At 44.3% G+C, this 20,883-nt stretch overlaps 1 protein-coding gene across 1 annotated transcript in view; it reads right to left on the bottom strand.

The window, feature by feature from the left end:
* The window catches only part of PLA2G4A (phospholipase A2 group IVA), a 61,485-nt gene that overhangs the window by 20,009 nt on the left and 20,593 nt on the right, over window positions 1-20,883 (bottom strand). Inside the window, exons 4-8 of the mRNA XM_027665318.1 lie at window positions 18,752-18,865; window positions 15,902-15,939; window positions 13,426-13,567; window positions 5,907-6,043; window positions 1,126-1,348 (exon numbers count right to left, since the gene is read on the bottom strand). Of these exons, the coding sequence (XP_027521119.1) occupies window positions 1,126-1,348; window positions 5,907-6,043; window positions 13,426-13,567; window positions 15,902-15,939; window positions 18,752-18,865 (654 nt within the window). The remainder of the gene's footprint in view (window positions 1-1,125; window positions 1,349-5,906; window positions 6,044-13,425; window positions 13,568-15,901; window positions 15,940-18,751; window positions 18,866-20,883) is intronic.

Here is a 20,883-nt window from a genome sequence, read left to right as displayed (position 1 = left end):
AGAATGTAGAGAATAGAGAATGTAGAGAATAGAGAATGTAGAGAATATATATTTATATATGATCTAAACTACATTTATATATTATATGTTTATATAAATGTATTTCTATATTTACATTTATATAAGGACTTGGGAGACTCCTCCTTTCTCTGAAATTTGAGAAGGAAAATGGACAAACTCAGTGACTTCTACGAAAAACAGAAGAATTGGTACAAGGAAATAATTTGCCTGAGTACCTTTTGGCTGCACAATTCAGGAAGGAAAGAGTGGGAGAGGACACAGGAGGAAGATGAAAGAAGGACACATTACAGAAGCCAAAATAACATGGCCAAAAAGCAAACAGAATTGCTGGACAAAGCAACATCTGGGTTTTTATTTAATCCCTTAGTAAACAGGGACTTCTAACCAACCTCACACCATCATCAAGATCCCTTCAGCATCAGAATTCTACATATCTGTTACTAAGAGCTGTGTTGCCTGTTTTTCAGTATTTTAACTGTTTAAAGCCTAATAACAATTTATATTCATGAAAGACACAAGTGTATAAAACACCCCTGTGACTCTATTTATACATTTCAATCTTGCCATAAGATCAAATCCAACTGCTGCTCACCTGACACATTTGGACTTGCAGTCTGTGTGCCTGATTTAGCCAGGAGTGTCCAACCCTAACTGACCAAAGCAAGATTGTTGAACAATAAAACACAACAGTATGAAGCTCTCCTGTTGTCTCTTTTCTCACAAAAACACATAAAAATAGACAGAGATGTGGATCGTTCACCTTGAAGTTAGGACTTTGTTAAACAAATGCTGCTTTTTTTATGGCAAACTGTGCATGAAGAGGTCACACCACATTGTAAATTTTGTTGAAATGGTTTGAGCAGGAATTTTAATGTTGATACACAATGTCAAGAGCTTGCTGTAAGTACTCAGAGGTCGAGTTCATCCCCCAGAGCAAGGAAAGCATTTTATAAGTGTCTTATCCAGTATCTGCCTGGCTATAACTTTAAATATTTCTATTGTTTTGCCAAATGTTACCAAGGTCATTTAAAAAAAAGTAGTAACAGTGGTTACTATGCAATAATTTCACAACTCTAACAGTGATAAGAAAAGCCCAGAACTCACATCATGGATAAGTGTTTCCCCTATCAGCATTCCAAAGATATCTGTGAAGGTGACAGGCTGCCCTGAACTCTTCTTATTCCACAGGGCTTCGATGTAGCGTTTGACTTTCTGAGGAGTGAGCAGCAGGAGGGGGTTGTGGCTCACAGAGTTCATCAGCTCTTCATTGATCTCTTTTGGGCCCTTTGCTGGAAAGTCTGGGTGTGAATACAAAGTTGACATGTACCTGCAATGGAAAACAGGCCAAGTATCAAACCTGCTTCAGTGGCAGTTGCCTGAAAGCTACAATAAACTCATAAGTAATTTGATACAATTACTGATCAAATCAGGTTAATTTACTTACCATTTACACAGCAAATTGTCCCTTCTTTTTTCTCCAGGCACAGAAAGCTAAACTATTTGTTCTACATGTAAGCACACAATCCAACATTCAGCATACATTTCCATATGTGTATGATGGAAATGGCTAAAGTGTCCTCATTTATCTGTTTAAGGGATAACAGAAAGAATCCCCCTAAGCTGTAGAAGGAGCTCCTCAAGTCAGCACACTGAAATTTGGCAAACTGGAGGTCCCAGAAGTAGACACATACAGTTCTTTCACTGTAAGATGTCCCTCTCCAATTCACTATCATTATCCAAAAATTCCTACAATATCTCAGTATATCATGGAATCCTGGAATGGTTTGGGTTGGAAGGGACCTTAAAGCCCATCCAGTCCCACCCCCTGCCATGGGCAGGGACACCTTCCACCAGCCCAGGTTGCTCCAAGCCCCGTCCAACCTGGCCTTGGACACTTCCAGGGATCCAGGGGCAGCCACAGCTTCTCTGGGTAACCTGGGCCAGGGCCTCCCCACCATCACAGCCAGGAATTCCTTCCCAATATCCCATCTATCCCTGCCCTCTGGCAGTCTGAAGCCATTCTTCCTTGTCCTGTCCCTCCATCCCTTGTCCATACTCTCCCTCCATCTTTCCTGTAGCCCCTTCATGTCCTGCAAGGCCACAATCAGGTCACCCCAAAGCTTCCCCTCTCCAGGCTGAACAATCCCAACTCTCTCCCCTTTCCTCCCAGCAGAGCTGCTCCATCCTCTGCTCATCTTGGTGCCTCCTCTGGACTCTCTCCAGCAGCTCCATGTCCTTGCTGTGCTGTTCCCCAGGGCTGGAGCAGCTCTGCAGGGGGGTCTCAGCTGAGGGGCAGAGGGGCAGAATCCCCCCCTGCCCTGCTGCCCACGCTGGGGGATCAGCCCAGGGCGTTCAGGGCTGCAATACTGCACTGCTTTCCAGGATCTGGATGCTTCCAGAACAAGCTGAAGCACAGTAAGTACAACCTGTGCAGAGAGTTAATTGACTGGGAGGATTCAGAAGAGACCTATCAGGCAAATCTTGATGTGTTACTGAGAAACAAGTTCAGTTTACTCAAAAACAAAGTTTAGCCACACGTGCAGGAAACCGTGGCTTTCACCTGGTTGGATTAAGCAACACCAAGGCTCAAGATAGGCTGTCCTAATCTCCCAGAGACTGATTTACTATTATTTACTCAATGACCTGGCTCAGGTACACATCCCATACTGCAGGCACAGCTCAGACACACAGAGTCAGCCTGGCCCTGAGGTCACTGCCCAGCAGTTTATCTGTCCCACGTGTGATGCAAGAACTTGACTCATGGTTCTGGCCCAGGCACCAAAGCTGAGCATGCACGTCAGCTCCTGGGAGCAACAACAGCAGCAGCTTCCATGGGAGCAGGGAAAGGGAAGTGCAGGATGGAGAATCAGCACAAGGTTGAAGAGAGATGGCAGAAAAACCCAGGGAGGTCAATGCATTGCTCCAAGGTTAGGCATGCAGCTGAGGGGACAAGCAAAAACCTGCCTCTCCTGCCAGGAAAGGAATTCTCCACCCTTCAGGAAAGAAAAGAAAAGAGCATTAGTCCCAAGTACTAGACTGGATGGAAAAAAAAAAAAAAAGAAAGGGAGTGTCAAAGTGTCAATTTATTTATTCATCAAGCAAGGAAAGGCTGAAGAGGTGACATCAGACAGCAAAAGCAAATTTGTTCAAATCCAACAGTTTCCAATATCTGTTTCTGACTGAAGCAGTTACAGATAATCTATTTTAACACAGATTTTATAGGTTTACATTAGATCAGCTACGTCTTCACAACTGGGTTTTCCCAAAAAGAGACCTCAGAGCTGACGTCTGTTCAGAGTGTGGACTACAAACCCTTCCCTACAAACACATTCCACGTTTCTCACACTCCATTGCTCTTCATCCAGCCAAATGATGTCTTATGCTTTTCACAACTCTGAACAAAGTACATCCAGGCCTCTCAATGGATAAATCTGCCCCCACCACTAGTGACAGAAAACCCAGATTCCAGGATGCCAATCTGAATGAGAAAGTTACTCTGGTTCATAGACACTCCTGGCATTTCAAGACCTCCTGGCATTCTAAAGGCTTCCATCTAGTCTGGAATTGGAGAAGCAACCTCCAAACAGTAGAAAATAACTGAAAAAAACCTCACACAAGGAACAGGACTGGTCTCTATCTGTTTCAAAGAAGTTAATATCTCTTGAGGTTAAGATGTGTGGAACCAAAATTCAGGTGCTTCCTTAGAGTTAAACCAGGGGATAAAACTCATCCCAGGCAGACTCCCTGCTCGCTTATACTAGGCTATTCCAACAAAAAAGTCTCTTCCTCTCAAAGAAAACACACATTCACATAACCTTACAATTTAGACTGGCAGGACCCTCAAGGTCTCTACTCCAACCTCCTGCTCAATCCAGAGCCAACTTAAGTCAGCTCAGGTTGCTCAGGGTTCTGTTCAGTCAAGTTCTGCTCTTGTATGAGCATCCCCTGAGTCAGACAGAGAGAGGCTGACACCAAACCCAGCCTAGTCAAGTCAGGATGGGTCAACACATTCCAGTGCCTGGACACTCTCACTGCAAAATGGATTTCCTAATGTTCATCCAAATTACTCCTTGTCCTTTCTCCGTGTCTCCAAAAAGAGTTTCTCTTCTTTACAGCTCATCAGGAAGCTGAAGATAACAGTGAAATCTCCCCCCACCACTACCTTTGCCTTTAATCCAGCTGCCCCACTTCCTCACATGCTCTAGTCCCCTAATTGCCTCAGTGGTACTCTAATGGAATTAATCCAGTTTTTCAATACCTTTCCTGTACTAGGTGGCCCTACACTGGATTGAGATGCAGCTCCAGTTTTCAGACTGGTACAGTTACAATAACATCCCGTTTTGTGACATTTGGGACACATTTAACACATATTTTTGCCTTAAAAAGTTCAAAATTTTCTTAGGATGCAAAATCCTCTACTGCAAACTGGTCCAGTGGCATTAAAACCAAATTTTACAGCTAGTCAAAAAGAAGTCTGCCATTTTTCACTGAATGAAAAAAGTGTGATGGTAAGGAGTTGAAACTGAATTTGTCAGATGTCTTTGGCTGATGAAAACGACACACCTTTAAAATATGTTACATCGTTTCAGCTCAGAAACGTCCAAACAAATAGTTTCAATGTTTGTAATAAGATGCTTGTAGTAAGTGTAATTTGGGATCGTTTTTGTAAGAGCCAAGAAGGTGAAAGGCAACAGGTTCATAGCACTGGGCAGGGAGAAGAGAAACCTTCTCAGTCATTAGTGGTTGAGGCAGACAGGATTCTGGGGTTCAAAGCATTTTGCTGCCTGCAGGCCCCTTTCACACGCTGACATCACTCTCATCTTCTCCTGTGGATGTTATTCCTGTAACTGGGCTGCAGCACTCCCTGAGTCAGACACAGGGACATCATACCTACCTCATTAGGGCAGCCTGATTGAGGCATCTGGGAAGATCTTCACTCCCATCTGACTAAAAACCAATGTAATTTCTAAATTAAACAGTGACGATGGGAGTGAGACAAGGCAATCCATAGTGGGATGCTCTGAAGCATGGCAGTCAGGTCCTAGGCATTCCCAGTAAATCCACTAAGAAGGGGACTACTGGGTCTGAAATGGAGCAAAAGATCTTTCAGAGAAGCTCTGAAAAGCCCTCCTGAAGTGTACAATCCATGTTGGATTGACTGAGTCATCAGCTCCAAATCATAAGGGACTTTTTTTCCCACATTTCATCAGGAAAATAAAACAACACACAAAATATAGTTTGCGTTTGTTCCAACAGGTTGAGTTCCTAATATATTGGTTATGGAAGTGAATGAATCAGTTACACAGTCCTGGTACATGCAGTACTGGGGGCTGACACAGAAATGGAGGTGTGTATGTGTGGCACCTCTTTCCATCCATTCCTGCTCTCAAAGCTCTTAGGAAGATCACCTGGATCCTGAGATGTCCTCACCCTTCAAGGCATTCTGAAACACCTCCATACTTCAGAGAATCCCAGACTGGTTTGAGTTGGAAAGGACTTTAAAGACCATCTTACTTTATCCCCTGCCATGGGCAGGGACACCTTCCACTAGCCCAGGTTGCTCCAAGCCCCATCCAACTTGGCCTTGGACACTTCCAGGGATCCAGGGGCAGCCACAGCTTCTCTGGGCAACCTGTGCCAGGGCCTCCCCACCCTCACAGACTAGAACTCCTTCCCAACACCCAATCTAAACCTACTCTCTGTCAGTGACTTGCCCCACTGCCCCACTCTGCTGCATGAGAGCTGTGTCTCCCTCTTTTCCACACTGACAGTGCATGTTTAAAATTTGCTGTTGATTTTAACCAGAAATAAGTCAACCCTCATGAAAATTCATTCTTGAACCTCCTGAAGAAAACCTGAAGCAAACCAAAAGACAAAGCCCTTACCAGGTGGATCCAGAGAGCCCAGCAATATAAGTGGCACAGTCCAAAACTCCGGATTCATAAAGTGCTTTCATGACTCCAGCAAACCCCACCATGGCACGAAATCCACCTCCTGAGCCCAGGATTGCTATGACTGGGACCTGCAGAGAGGAGAGGAACAGGGTGTCACCACAGCAGGTCCTATAAACACAAGTGGTAAATAAACATTATATGCCACAGAATCACAGAATGTCCTGAGCTGGAAGGGACCCACAGGGATCATCCAGTCCCACTCCCAGCCCTGCACAGACACCCCAACAATCCCACCCTGTCCCTCAGAGCGTTGTCCAAACCCTCCTGGAGCTCTGGCAGCCTTGGGGCTGTGCCCACTGCCCTGGGGAGCCTGGGCAGTGCCCAACCACCCTCTGGGGGAAGAACCTTTTCCTGAGATCCAACCTCTGTCCTGACACAGCTCCAGCCATTCCCTGGGTCCTGTCCCTGCTCACATAGAGCAGAGATAAGAGCTGCCCCTCAGGAGGAGCTGCAGCCCCCAGTTAGCTCTGCCCTCAGTCTCTTCTTCTCCAGCTGAAGAAGCCAAGTGCCCTCATCTGCTCCTCCTATGGCCCCTCCAGACCCTTCACCATCTCAGTGTCCCTTCGCTGGACACTCCCCAACACCTTGAGATCTTTCCTACACTGTGGCACCCAGAAGTGCACCCAGCCCCTGATGGAGGCCACGCCATGAATCTGTATGTCATTAACTCACAGCCCCTTCTTCTTCCCAAATTGCTGGATGACAGGAGCACTCTTGGACTGAAGTATGGGATGAAAGCTCTGCTGATCCCGAGCAAGGGGAGCCAGGAACCAGCCAGCAGCAAGGGAGGTTCTGCCAAGCTGGAACAGTCCGAGAGGGGCAGAGCAGACTGCCTTCCAGCTCCCTCCCTTATCTTGTACCAGCAGCAGCCAGGAGGTGCAAACACAAGCAGGGGAGACCCTGAGCAGATGAGAGGAAGAAGGAGGGGAACAGGTGCCCAAGGCTGCAGCCTGAGGACTTGGTCTTTCTACTCTGGAAGAGCAACAGCTCAAGCAGATGCTGTCAGGCTCAAGTGGTGACACCAGTGAGACCCTGGGCTTCCTGACCACGAAGCCTAGTTTGCTGATGGAGGTGGTCCCTGGGAAAATAAAGAATCCACCTGACCAAAGTGAAGAACACCTTCATGAAGAGACTTGCCTAATTTAATGAGGAAGATTTCAGACATCAGGATGCAACCAGAGACACTTCTTTTGGGGCATATCTGGGTCGTGGTCAGAAGGAATCACGAGGGATTTGTGCCAGTCAGATTCAGACTGTGGGATGAAATGGTTTTCTCTGAAAACCAGAAGTTGTCTCCTGATCTGCCTATGGTCCTCACAAGAGGGATTTTAATTCCCTGCTGAAAGGGGAAATCCCCCTGTGCAGACTCCTCCTATTTAGGTTCCTTACAGGCACACAGAAGTAGTGTCTGATTCTCCTGGTCAAGGAGTAAAATACATGGTGAGAGCCAAATACTGTCATTCTGACCCTCCTTAGCTTCCTGTCTGCTGCCAAAACATAGAGAATTTGAAGTTCAGTTCACTTGTACAGATTTGTGGCACTGCTTCAGACCTGAAAATACTACCTACAAATCGAGTGACTAACCACATCAGGTCTCAGCATCAGTAAGTTGTTGCCCCCACAATGTCCTTTTACTTACAACTTTAATTGCCTGGTATCTGAAGAATTAGAATTTATTTGAAGAAGTCACCACTTGCAGCAAGATTTCTAAACCAAAACATAGTCAGAATTTCTTTAGAATGTCTGTCCTCCTTATCCATAATCCAAAACAGAGAAGATATTAAATTTAGTTATTAAATAAACTATCTGGTTACAAGACCACAAACACTTTAAAAGCAATTCTAACACCAGCTTTAACCCAATTCATATCTTTGTGACAGAGTAAAAAGCAGTAAAAGTTACTAATCAGAAACAGAAGACAGACAAATATTATTTTGGCCAGGAGTTAAAAAAGACATTTTGAAATAAAAACATCTGATATTACTACATAGCATGAAGACAGTCTCAAATTTACCACTACCTTGCAAAAACTACCAGAGAGGTAACAGGAATTTATGTGGATTTATACAATTCCTCAACTACCAGGAGAGAGACAAGCAGACATGGTGACACCATATTAAAAATGTATCTGTAGGGGTTTTATTTTCTACTTCTTTCCTTCTTCCTTCCCACTGCACAGTTTCCCCAAGTATCTAAAAAGAAGCAAAATTAGACAAAAATTCACTTGCTACCACTATCCCGTGTTTTGGCCTGAGCAAAGGGCCCATCTGGTTCCCAGTTTCCAAAACCCAGAAGAATTTTCCACTCTTCAGTGGTAATAAAGTAACAACCTCTTGGTGGTTACTAAGCATTAAAAGAATGGCACAGCTGGGCAGAAAGGCCCTATCTGATCAAACTGGTAATCTGTCAAAAATCTCCCTGGAAGGCAATTTAAGGTGCCAATAGATGGGATTAGTTATAAGAAAAGATCCACGTGACTCCTGAGTTCTGGTCCTTTCTCCAGACTCCACACTCCAAGCCACGACACTCCCTGGGGACTGACAACGCACTGTCACAAGGACATGACCATGAACAACAACTGAGGAAGTTGAGAGGCTTCCAGTCCCCCAAAACTGCTTATTCTTGATGCAGTAATATCATTTGATCACCCTCATAAGTGTTAGTAATAGAAACCACAGGTATTCCCTGGCACCAGCACCCATCATCAAGCTCCAGAGATAGGTATCTATCCAAAAAATGACAAAGCACAGGTAAGGATTTAGGATGTGCCTGTTTTGTTAAGCCAACACCCCAATAGTGGAGCAGCTGCTTTGAACAGAGGAGCAGAGTCAGTAATCACACCTTTAATAATGTACCTTAGGCTCTGAAAGCTCTTTACAACCAACCACTGCCCACTCAACCTGACCAGACACATCCCAACAGGATGGAGATGTTGGTTTGCAGGTGCAAGCCTGGAAAAACCATGTGAGAGCACTTCCAAAGCACCACTGCTCCACCACTCTGCTCGTGGGTGAAGAGGCACAGGCACAAAGGAAAGTCTGAGTGTTCTTCAGGATGCAGAGAAATCCGTTATGGAGATGAGCAATGAACGGTGGGTGAGGAGAGTCACCAACATCCTGACTGCAAACACTTCCTGTAAGCTGGATCCAGAGGAATCCTGGGCACCACAGAGCCCTGCACTGGGGAGGGTGGAGATACCAAGGGGGACGTGGATCAAAGAACTGTCACAGAATTGTTAAGGCAGGAAAAGACCTCTAAGATCATCATGTCCAACTGTCAGCCCAGCACCACCACCACCTTCACCACCAAACCACGTCCTCAAGTGCCACATGGTTTTTGAACACTTCCAGGGCTGGGCACTCCAAACCTACCTGGGCAGCCCCTGCCAAGGCCTCACCACCCTTTCCAGGAGGAAATTCCTTCTCATGTCCAACCTGAGCCTCCCCTGGCACAGCTGGAGGCCGTTCCCTCTCCTCCTGTCCCTTGTTCCCTGGGAGCAGAGCCCGACCCCCCCGGCTCCCCCCTCCTGTCAGGGGGTTGCAGAGCCAGAAGGTCCCCCCTGAGCCTCCTTTGCTCCAGGCTGAGCCCCCCCAGTACCCTGGGCTTTGCACAGTAAATAAAACTTTTAAATGAGGAAAACAAATAACTGAAGAGAAGCATCTCCTGCACATTTAATTCATTTATTTCAGCCCACTGAATAAAGTTCACTTACAGAATAAGTCAAGTGATGAAGGTTCAGAGTCCTTTCCTGCTTTGCAGAGGAAACAGGCAGGTTTCTTAAGGCAGTTTTTTAGCTCCAATTCAGTTTCTAACATGTTTAAGGGCACGAAATTGGTAAAATTTGAAATCAAGTACACCAATCCTACAAGTTGTCCTCTAGGACAAAGAGGGCAGAGGCAGGGGGAAGTGGTTGCAGCCAGAGCACACAGGGCAAAGAACCAAGAAGCCACCTCACAACTGAAGAAGGGAGAAAAGAGAGAGTACCAAGGCACCCACACTCCTCCACAGACATGCCCTGAACCCCAAGTCCCTTGTACAGAACCAGTGAAACTGGGGTAGAGGTACTAAACCCATTCCAGCACATTAGTAAATCCAAACCAAAAGGGTAAGTGACTCATGTGAAAGTGATGCCGTGAGTCAACAGCAAAAAAGGGAATTGAATCCAAAAGTCTTGGAGACAAAAGCCCAATGCTCTAATTCCTGGCCACACCACCACCCCCCATTCTCCATGGATTGCCCATTTGGGAACCACCAGAACCACCATGTCCTACAGCTGCTCTGCACAGCACAGTGCTGAGGGACACAACCAGTTCTGAGCAAAGCAGCTCAAACAGCCTCCAAACACACTCCACTGAACATTCTAACAACACTAAATGTTTTGTCAATACATCTGCACTGTTTTGAGATCCAGGGGACAATGTACTGTGTGGACTGGTTGAGCACCACACACAGGAACATCAAATCATGGAATGGTTTGGGTTGAGAGGGACCTTAAAGCCCATCCAGTCCCACCCCTGCCATGGGCAGGGACACCTTCCACTAGCCCAGGTTGCTCCAAGCCCCATCCAACCTGGCCTTGGACACTTCCAGGGATCCAGGGGCAGCCACAGCTTCTCTGAGCAACCTGTGCCAGGGCCTCCCCACCCTCACAGGGAAGGATTCCTTCCCAATATCCCATCTAACCCTGTCCTCCTTCAGCTTTATCACAGCCCTTGTACAGCTCCCCTTCAATCAACAGGCACCTCATCTCAGGTGCTGACTGCTCCACCACCAAACTGGGCAGCAAAATGGCAAGGATTGGGAAACAACTTATGTTTTAAGAAAAGCAAGCCCTGAAAAAGGCATCTCAATCTTATCTTCCAGTAATGGAGCAAAAAAGCTGAGCCATATTAAATCTCATTTTGGGAATGAGTGATGCAGATGTTTTTATCCAAATGCCCTGGAAACACAGTGCACAAAGTCTGAATGCCTGTGGTGGAAAAAAAAATGCCATAGGGCATAGAAATGATTATTAAAAAATTGTTCTGCAAATCCAGCCACAGAGAACTGTATGATTCCTTTAAATGATTACAGTATCTTTAGAAAACTGCTCAAAGCAAGAAAAATTATAAAAATAAACTGAGTGATAACACAGGTACAAGAAATCTCCTCCTCTGTGTTTGCAGAATGTGCCTCAGGATTAAGGAAGGAAATCTAGAAGTAGTCACTTCCCCATCTGGGGCTGTCTAATTAATTGAGAGGTACTGAAGTTGCTCAGCATCCCTGCAAGGCACACATGGAGCTACTCACTGAGGAAGCAACTGGGGTGAACTTTGAATAAGTGACTTGTTTAAGATTCATCAAGACTCACAGACAGCTAAGACTACTCAATATGTCCCCTGACTTCATGTTAGGACTCCAAACATCCTATAAATCCTCCTGCTATCTTCTACCTGTAGCAATAAAAGTAAAACTACAGTTTAATTTGAACAAAAAGAGGTTTTTTCATTGCTAGAAGCAGTTAAAAATTCTGACAAGTCAGCTTCAAAATACAGGCTTGGCATTTGAAAAATGGGAGGATCCCACTGCCTCAGTCCTTCCTGAGGTTGATAAACCTACAGTTACTGCCTGAGAACATGCAATTTAACTGATAAAACTTCAGTATTTGAGGCAGTGAGGGATACCAAGGGAAGATGAAGACAAAAAGAACATGAAATCTTACTTGGCCTTTACAGTAATTCACACACATCACCTGAGGCCCCAAGTATCACTCCAGTTCTAACTGGATCCTGGCAGAATATCCACATCCTTTCTGAGAAAGGGACTATTATGCTATAGAATAGACCAGTGTCACATTGACAAATACCTACTCTGGTAAGATCTGGATGTGTTAAGATAAAAATAACTGAAGTGAAAATTAGGAAACCTTGAAAATGTTCCTTCACAATAAAATTTATCTCACTACAAATAAAATATGCCCAATACTTGTTAAATTCTTTCATCTTCCTCAGAAAGCTCACACAAGCACCATTTTACAAAGCAAGATAGAGTTGGCAGTTCAAAAGTATACAACAATAAAACATTTACCACCTGCTCAAAACTTCATAGGAATTTAAAAGGAATTTTTTTCAGTGTCAGATGAAAGAGACTGTCACATTCTGCTTATATTAAAATGCACAGTGGCAATGAATTAGTCAACCCAAATGAATTCATGGACTCTGTTCATTGCTTGACATGCCCCACATACACACAGTGTTCCCATCACAGTTCTGGGAGCAGAGCAAGGAAGAAAGAGGAGGATGGAAAAGGTGCTACAAAATCAGTGGATCTGTACCAGGTGTCACCTTAATTAACTCTAAATAATGCAGTGTTTTATGAAATCACTGAAGACATAAGCAGGGGCTGGCACCCTTCCCCTCACTGTGATGTGAGGCCCTGGCACAGGTTGCCCAGAGAAGCTGTGGCTGCCCCAGCCCTGGAAGTGTCCAAGGCCAGGTTGGAGCAACCTGAGCTAGTGGAAGGTGTCCCTGCCCATGGAAGGGGGTGGAAGGAGATGGGCTTTAAGGTCCCTTCCAACCCAAACCATTCTGGGATTCTCTAAGTCTCTAATGTGACCCAACCCACCATCATTAAAGCTGTAGTTCCTCATGTTATCAAGGAAATAAACTTCACAATCCTAATCCAATAAAACAGGCTAAAGAAAAAGAAGAAAGGAAGAGAATAAAATGATTTGTAAGCTGATTCTAAAATTAAACCAGCTCATTTCCTGCCTAATCTTTTAATATGAAGGTCATAGAGCACAGGCTGGGTACTGAGCATGCAGGGGCAAATTCTGCCTTGGGTGAGTGCCCACAGCCATGCCAGGCTTCTGGAGCAGCAGATATTTCACACACCCTCAAGGCATTCTGCAGATGGCAATCTCCCCTCAGAGCCAACACCTTCACAAAGCATGGAATTCCAAAGGGAAAAGTTAGAGCAGTTTGTTTAAGGTGCCAGTGCAAATGAATCACAGAATCTCAGAATGGTTTGGGTTGGAAGGGACCTTAAAGCTCATCCAGTGCCACCCCCTGCCATGGGCAGCGACATCTTCCACTAGCCCAGGTTGCTCCAACCTGGCCTTGGGCACTTCCAGGAATCCAGGGGCAGCCACAGCTTCTCTGGGCAACCTGTGCCAGGGCCTCACCACCCTCACAGGGAACAATTTCTTCTCAATATCCCATCTAAGTCTCCTTTTTTAGTTTAAAACTATTCCCCCTTGTCCTTAAACATTAATCTATAAATTTAGAGCCAAGAAAAAATTACTGCCCAGCCTAAATATTGTATGTTCATAGCAGAAAAAGAGGTTTTTCCACTTCTATAACTTGTCTTCACATCGAACCCTTCCACCTCATACACCTCAGTCACTCCTCTGAAAGGCAAATGCAGCATTCCAAAGGTGATGCTAAGCTTGGTGTGAACTCTCCAGACTTACATCACGGGCAGTGGTCAAGTTCTTGCTGTTTTCCTCTCCTAGGAATGATTTGATGCTGTGCATGATGTTATCTCTCCTCTGCTGCCGAAATTTCTTCTCCTCATCACACAGGGCCATGCTGAACCGGAGATCTGTGGAAGAGCTGGTTTGCAAAAGAGACAGGCTTTAAAAAAAGGCATAATTCCAGAAAAGAATTCAAAGTATCACCCTGGGAAACAAAGTAGGTAGAAATTCCTTATCGAATTTAATAAGATGAAATAAATTATATTATTCGTGCAATAATTATATTATTCATGCTCAGCTGTTTCCATGGAGTGAAGGATGCAAAGTACAATGGAATACTGTGCCTTTAAAATATGAATTTTCTATAGAACTCATTAAAAAACAAATAAATACAGCAAGTGAATTCATCACTCATATACAATTATAAATCTACAGCACAAATCGTACTGGCAGGCCACAGGAAAAACTCAGCCCTTTTCCCCAGCTTTTTCCACACTGTGCTCTCAAACATGTACACAAGGCTGTGTAAGCACTTCAATGCTGTATTTAAATAAAGTTGCAACTTCAGCTCCCACTTCCCATTTCAGGTATCAAGGTAGGACAAACAGTCTGACACCCCAGTTGGACCAGTTAACTCCTCACTGAGCCTGTCTCACTCCAAGAGTTTGAACCCAGTCACCTCCCAGCAGAGGACAGTGTATAAACTCCTCCTGCTCTCCACCTCATTGAACTTCCCATCCTTGTAATCATGGAATCACAGAATATCCTGAGCTGGGAGGGACCCACAAGGATCATCCAGTCCAGCTCCTGGCCCTGCACAAACACCCCAACAATCCCCACCGTCCCTCAGAGTGTTGTCCAAACCCTCCTGGAGCTCTGGCAGCCTTGGGGCTGTGCCCACTGCCCTGGGGAGCCTGGGCAGTGCCCAACCACCCTCTGGGGGAAGAACCTTTTCCTGAGATCCAACCTGACCCTGCCCTGGCACAGCTCCAGCCATTCCCTGGGTGCTGTTGCTGTCACACAGAGCAGAGATCGGAGCTGCCCCTCAGGAGGAAGCTGCAGACTCTGATTTACCCTTATTTACTAAGCTAATTATTAGTCCTATTAGCTTTATTATTAGCTTTATTATTTAGTAAGACAAGCTAAAAATGCTTGCTGTGCCTACTTTGACACATTAGGTACCAGGCAGCATTTGCCCAGTGCTTTATGAAAAACATACAACAGTGAAATGGATCCATTTAGGTTCAGATTTGTCAGACTTCTAAAAAACATAGGTAAAAAAAGTCATGGGATTAAGAAAAAGAGGGGAAAAGGCTGCCTAGAAGCAACATTCCACAAAGACATACATGATACTCTGACTCTGCAGTCTCCATGTATATCAGAATAGCAGCAGAACTTGATCAGACTCTTTAGTTTAACATATTCCAAAGCCTAAGAGCAAATGGAACCAAGCATCTTCTGCTTATTTAATGTCAGAGATAAGAAATACTTGTAATGGATGGTTTAGGGGTGGTCTCAAGGCCCACCCACAGCTGCATCTTTCCCAGTACAAAACAATGAGCAGAAATTATCCCTGGGGGATGTTTGTCAGTCTCCAGAGTCATTAGGAAAGAGGGCAATGCTTACAGTGCTCAGTGCTGCTATTTATAGTTACACATAAAAAAGGATTCTTTAAATGCCTTGCTCTCAGAAATTAGTTTTTAGACTTAAAATATATTTTTTCTGATTATGCCTCCATGTGATTTTTGATCTTTTTCACCGGGACTGGTGAAAAAAGAGGGAGAAAGACAGCTGGAGAGGGGAAAAAAGGGAAAAATAAAGGTAGGCATCTGCTGAGCCTTACATGTGGTGAAATCCTGGCCCTAAATCTTCACCTTTGACTTCAGCACTGTGTGGTATTAACATTTAAATAGAATTTAGGGGCTGGTCTGTAAGGAGCAGCCATATATGCTGAAAGTTCATGTGGGATGCAAAGTTCCCACAGAAGGTAAAACAATGAGGATAAAGCTGAACCTGAGGTCTGTGGGTTTATGAGAGAAAAAGCCCTTGAGAAGGAAGGTATTTAACAGAAACCAGGGTGAGACATTCACACAGGATGGCCTTGGGCCTGCAAAAACGTTTGGAAAGGTCACACCTATTATTCCAAATAATGGTGTTCAGCCAGTGACAGAATTACAATGTGAAAATAAACCTGGTTTAAAATCTCCTCACTTTTACTTGGTATTTCTGTGCTAAAACAAGGAGGTTTTTCCCTCTATCTAGCATGTCCTTAAGCAAATCACACCAGGCACATGTGGGATTCTTGGGGTTGTCCTGTGCAGGACCAGGAGTTAGACTTTGATGATTCTGTGGGTCCCTTCCAACTCTGGATACTCCAGGATCCTCTGAAAATTCTAATGAACAGATTAAAATAAAAAATAAAAAAAAGTGCTGCTAATACATTTTCCACTTTTTTTAAATAGGAGATACTCACCATACTTCAAGAGACAGTTCCAATGTCATTTCTGTGACCTAAACAAAAAAGATTTAAATACAGTTACACCACTTAAGACACAAACACACCTGGAACATAATCTATTGCCATCAGAATATTCCTTTAAATTGCTTTTTTAAAAGGGAGGATATTTCCAACATACATGAATGAGTTTCTTTTCTATGGATTTTTTTTTTGTTTTAAAGCACACAATGTGTTTCCAAAACACACCACTAGCACCGAATACAGTGGAAAATGTTGCTCAGGTGCTGACTTCCATTCATCAGATCCCATTGCCTTGGCTTTCTTCCATTGATAATCCCTGGCAGAGCTATTCATCTCTGGCCTGAAGGGATCTAATTCTCTTCACCCACTTGGGATTCTTTGTTTCTCCTGCCACTGGTTTCCCAGTTCTGAGCAAACTTCATACTCAGCCTGTGTCTGAAACCCAGACCTGTGAGGGCTCTGTGTTCCACATGAGCCACCAAGTGCCTTTCCACAGTCAAATATGCTTTATTTATCCATCAGACACATTGCATACAAGTTTCTGAAAGATGTAATAAGTGTCACTACATAATGATTTCACTTGCTATGGCAACCACAGGCTATGGTTTGGTCTGCTCTGCCTTTCACAGAGCACTTTAAGGGGTTGCCTGCAGGCAAAAGGCTAAAAAATTATTCTTGAAGCATGTTAGGCACAATCCAAGAGTAGGAGCTGCTCAAAGTAGGACAGAATGGAGAGATTTTCACCTCTCTGAGCAGCTTCCTATGCAGCAGCCACCTCGGTGCAGCCTTGTAGTAACAGACTCAGTGCCTAATTTCACTCTCCTCCAGCTCTACACGGATTATCCTCCTTGTTTGTGGCATGTGATCACCAGAAACAGAGCTAGAACCCCCCAGACTGAACATCTGCATGCCACTCAGAGCAGGGAAGGGTCTGGAGTGCAAAGCTGCCTCTGGCTCCCACATCCCAGTACCTGCCCAAGGGCCAGGAACAACCTGAAACGGGAATTGCAAATGAACAGGGAGGTGGGAGAAAGAAGAGGCAAAGGAATAACAAAGGGAGGACATGAAGGAACAGAGTGAAGAGTCATTTAGGAATCACTTCAAAGGCAGGGGAACAATTACATTATTCCCCCACCTGACATTACTAAGTTAGAAAGCACTTCAGGAACCACACAGTGATCCAACGCTTAAAAAATATGTATGAAACAAACCCTTGGAGGGAAACATTCCAATAGGGAATATCATGCCATTTTCTATAGCTTACACAGCCTGCCACAGAAATCTCAGGAATACATGTATTCATTGTCTCCATCAGGCTCAATCTGACTTCATGTTCCCTTACTATTTGTTTATAAATTTCAGAGTGTATTTGGCTTTTTTTTTTTACACTGATTTTTCCCCCTAAAACTCTCTAACAAGCTTTGCTGAATGTCGATGAGAAGTTAACGTGGGAAGGCCTTGTATTACTGGAATGAGCTTTGTAAACTGTGTCTTCAAAATGCATTCATCAGCTCTTTCTCACCACCTCACCTCATGCCTGGCAGAACCAGGGCCTGCACTCAGCCCACACCCTGCAAGTCCAAGAGTTACTGAAGCATTTAGTTAAATAAATATGCAGAAACTTCCAAAAACGCAGCAATTTTAAAAAGAAAAAAGAATCAGGGTATCAAAATTCCAACCAGCCTAAGGCTAAGCTAAATTAAATGCTAAATCTTCTATAAGAAACTCTCTGGTTTCCAATAAATAGGTCTTAAACCAGTTATTTGCTGTAAGCACACTTTTAAAGTTATGTCACATGGGAGAAAGCAGAGCAGTCACAAATCAAGACCTCTGATCATGTAATAAACCCCAGCCCAAAAGAGAAATGCAGACAGGATTTGAAAGGTGTCCCTGCCCATGGCAGTGGGTTGGAACTGGAGGAGCTTTAAGGTTCCTTCCAACCCAAACCATTCCATTTTTTTAACACATGCAGAACAAGCTCAATTCCACATAGATTTGACAACAATTTCCAGGAGTTGCTGTGCAGGCAGACAATTCCTGTTGAAGTGATTCCATCTGGTTTGCAGACGTGTTTAAGGAGAATAATCCAATTACTGCACTGCTGTGTGTTAAGCAGGGCTGTGTTACAACAAGCCACTCACAGAAAGTGAAACATGTAATAATGAAAGAATTCCTGACAGCTTTGTGGAAGCCACAGGCATCAGCAGGAGGGGCAATGCACTGACCAGCAAACCCTGAGTAACCTCTTACACTAAGGCCACAAAACTAAACTGCAACAAGTGGAGAAGGAACTGGTCTAGGAAGAGAAAGCTTCAAACCAGGCTTTTAAAGAAGATTCTCTCAGCAGGGACACACAAAACAGTGGTATTGTTTTGCTCAATTCTTCCCCCAGCAGGGCTGTAAGAAGATAAATACAGTGCCTTCAGGGTGACAGTGAATGCTTAGAAAACTTCAGACCTTTCAGCTTCAGAGCAGGGTATGCAGAGAACAACCTTCACCTGATATGCCTCTGTGTGCCCCCAAATTCTCAGCTATTTCCTGACTGAAAGGCTGCCACCCTTACCCCATGAGATATCCTAATCCCTTCTGGAATTCATAAAATAACTGAGTATTAAGAAAAAACATACATACATAATACTGAGGGAGACTGACAGGAACAGAAACAGCCCTGGATCTCCTTCCATCCAGGAACAAACACCAAGAGCAGGCCAAGGGTTTCCCTTACACTCCAACAGAAACATTCCACATCCTGGTCTACACAACAGTTCAGGTGTTCTTTGAAGACACTCCCACCCTGTTCAGAGCTGCCCCAACAAAGGCAAAGCCATGAACGTCCCAACTTACATCATTGAAAGTCAACTGGACCTCCTTCTTTTCTCCCAGTTTCAGAGAAGAGATGGGAAATGTGGATGTGCCAAGAGTCTCGTCCATAACGTAGTTGGCATCCATCAGAGTAACCTAGAAAAGACAGCTGGGTATTCAATTCTACTTCAGTAAATCCCTTTTTAATGCCATAAGAGTTAAAAAAAAATATATATGGAAAAAGAATGGGCTTAACCCAAGCCAGTCAATGCCCAGTGCCAACAGACATGTTCTTTAAAACAGAATAAACTCATGTCCAGTGTAGGTGGCACCTCCAAGGTATCCAACTGGAGGAGTACACCAGGATTATCTACAAAGGGTTTTTCATCCAAGCACCTTTCTGTCAATAAATTTCACCATCTTTCTAAGCAGGCATAATAACTTCACAGTCTACGCATAAAACACACAATTACTTCAAATTTCCAGTCAGTAAAACTTCCCTATGGAGAACTTTCCATAGTTTTCAGTGTGACAGACTAAAAAACAAACTTTTCACTGAAGACAGAATCCACACATCCCGGCCTTGGATGTCCAGACCAAGATTTTTAGACAGAACCCATACAGAATATGCCAAGTTGGAAGGGACCCACAAGGATCATTGAATCCAACTCCTACATCCCGGCCTTGTGTGTACAGACCAAGATTTTCATAGCACTGATTTGGCAAAGTGTGCAGCATTCCAAAAAACACAAAGCTTTTCTCTGTATCCAGCCAGACCTTCAAGTCTCTTCTCCTACTCTCCATGTCAGAGCACATACCCTCCAAAATGTGATCATCTCCAAAGATGTCTGGGGATACCACAGAACATCATCCCATGCTTTTGCTCTAATCCATGTGGATCTAGGTCTGGCAGTCTGGTTTTTTCCCCAGGGGCTGCCTTCCAAGTCCTCAAGTAAGATATGCAGAAAGCATTTCAGTCTCTATTAAATGAGTTCTTCAGACTCCTTTGACTTACAGTTTTTTCCACTTTGTGGAATTATATCTTTTAAAATATCATATGTTTGTGGCTTGGATCATATCTTTTGCATTAAACAAAAGGAATCAAGATACAATCACTTGATGTTGCTACATCTGAGTTCAGCCTCTTCTCAGCTACAAAGAATCTTCTTCATCCTGTGCCACAAGCAACCCTTTGAAATGATGAACTGTATTTTAGGGCAGAACTTATTATTTTAATGGCATCTACATCCTGTTTCCTTGTAGAACTTTACTCTGCAATCTCTGAGGAACTGCCTCTTAAAACCAGCAGGAGAAACTTCTCAGTGGGATTTTGAAGAGCTTCAGAGGGAAAACTGCACTTGGGATAGAGTTAAAGGTGTGGATTAAAATAATCCATGGAGTCACAAAGACTGTGAAGTCTCTGTTAGTTTGGGAATTCACAAAGAGGTTTTGGGTGGGGAGGTGGCTTTACAGATTGGCATTCTGACACTGCACTCCATGCAGAATCCAAAGGGCCCACACATCAGCAGAGTCATAATTAACCATTACTACATGGTATCACCTGCTGTTTGCTGACCAGCAAACAGTTATTGTAAAGTTCCATTTCCAATTTCTACTTACAATCAATCTTGTTGTGTTTGTGACTTCAATAATTTTATCCTTTCCAAACCCTTGAACGAAATTTTGTACACAATAAATTCCAACCCTGCCAGGGAAGCTGCCTGAGGGTAAGGGAGGGGGCAGAGGGTGGCCCAGGCTCTGCTGGGGGGGCCAAGCAATGGCACAGGAGGAACGGGCAGGAACTGATGCCCAGGAAGCTCCACCTGGACAGGAGGAAGAACTTCTTTGCTGGGCAGTGACCCAGCACTGACCAGACTGCCCAGGGAGGGGTTGGAGTCTCTTCCCTGGGGATATTCCAGACCCCTCTGGACACAGTCCTGTGCCGTGTGCTCTGGGATGGTGCTGCTGGAGCAGGGAGGTGGGACCAGATGAGCCATTGTGGGCCCTTCCAGCCTGACCCATCCTGGGATTCTGTAACTACAAGCAGAATCTGACCCAGTTTTTATACAATGCAGTAAACCCCAGGAATTTTCTTATTTTCTATTCCTCAGTTTACCATTTTGCTCATCTTTTGAAGATCTTGAGAGCTGCTACTGACCACATCAATTATTTAG

Source organism: Corapipo altera, unplaced genomic scaffold (assembly GCF_003945725.1).
Source record: "Corapipo altera isolate COAL_440 unplaced genomic scaffold, ASM394572v1 316, whole genome shotgun sequence".
Classification (NCBI taxonomy): domain Eukaryota; kingdom Metazoa; phylum Chordata; class Aves; order Passeriformes; family Pipridae; genus Corapipo; species Corapipo altera.
The sequence above is the reverse complement of the archived record's forward strand: the minus strand, read 5'-3'. Positions and strand labels throughout refer to the sequence as shown.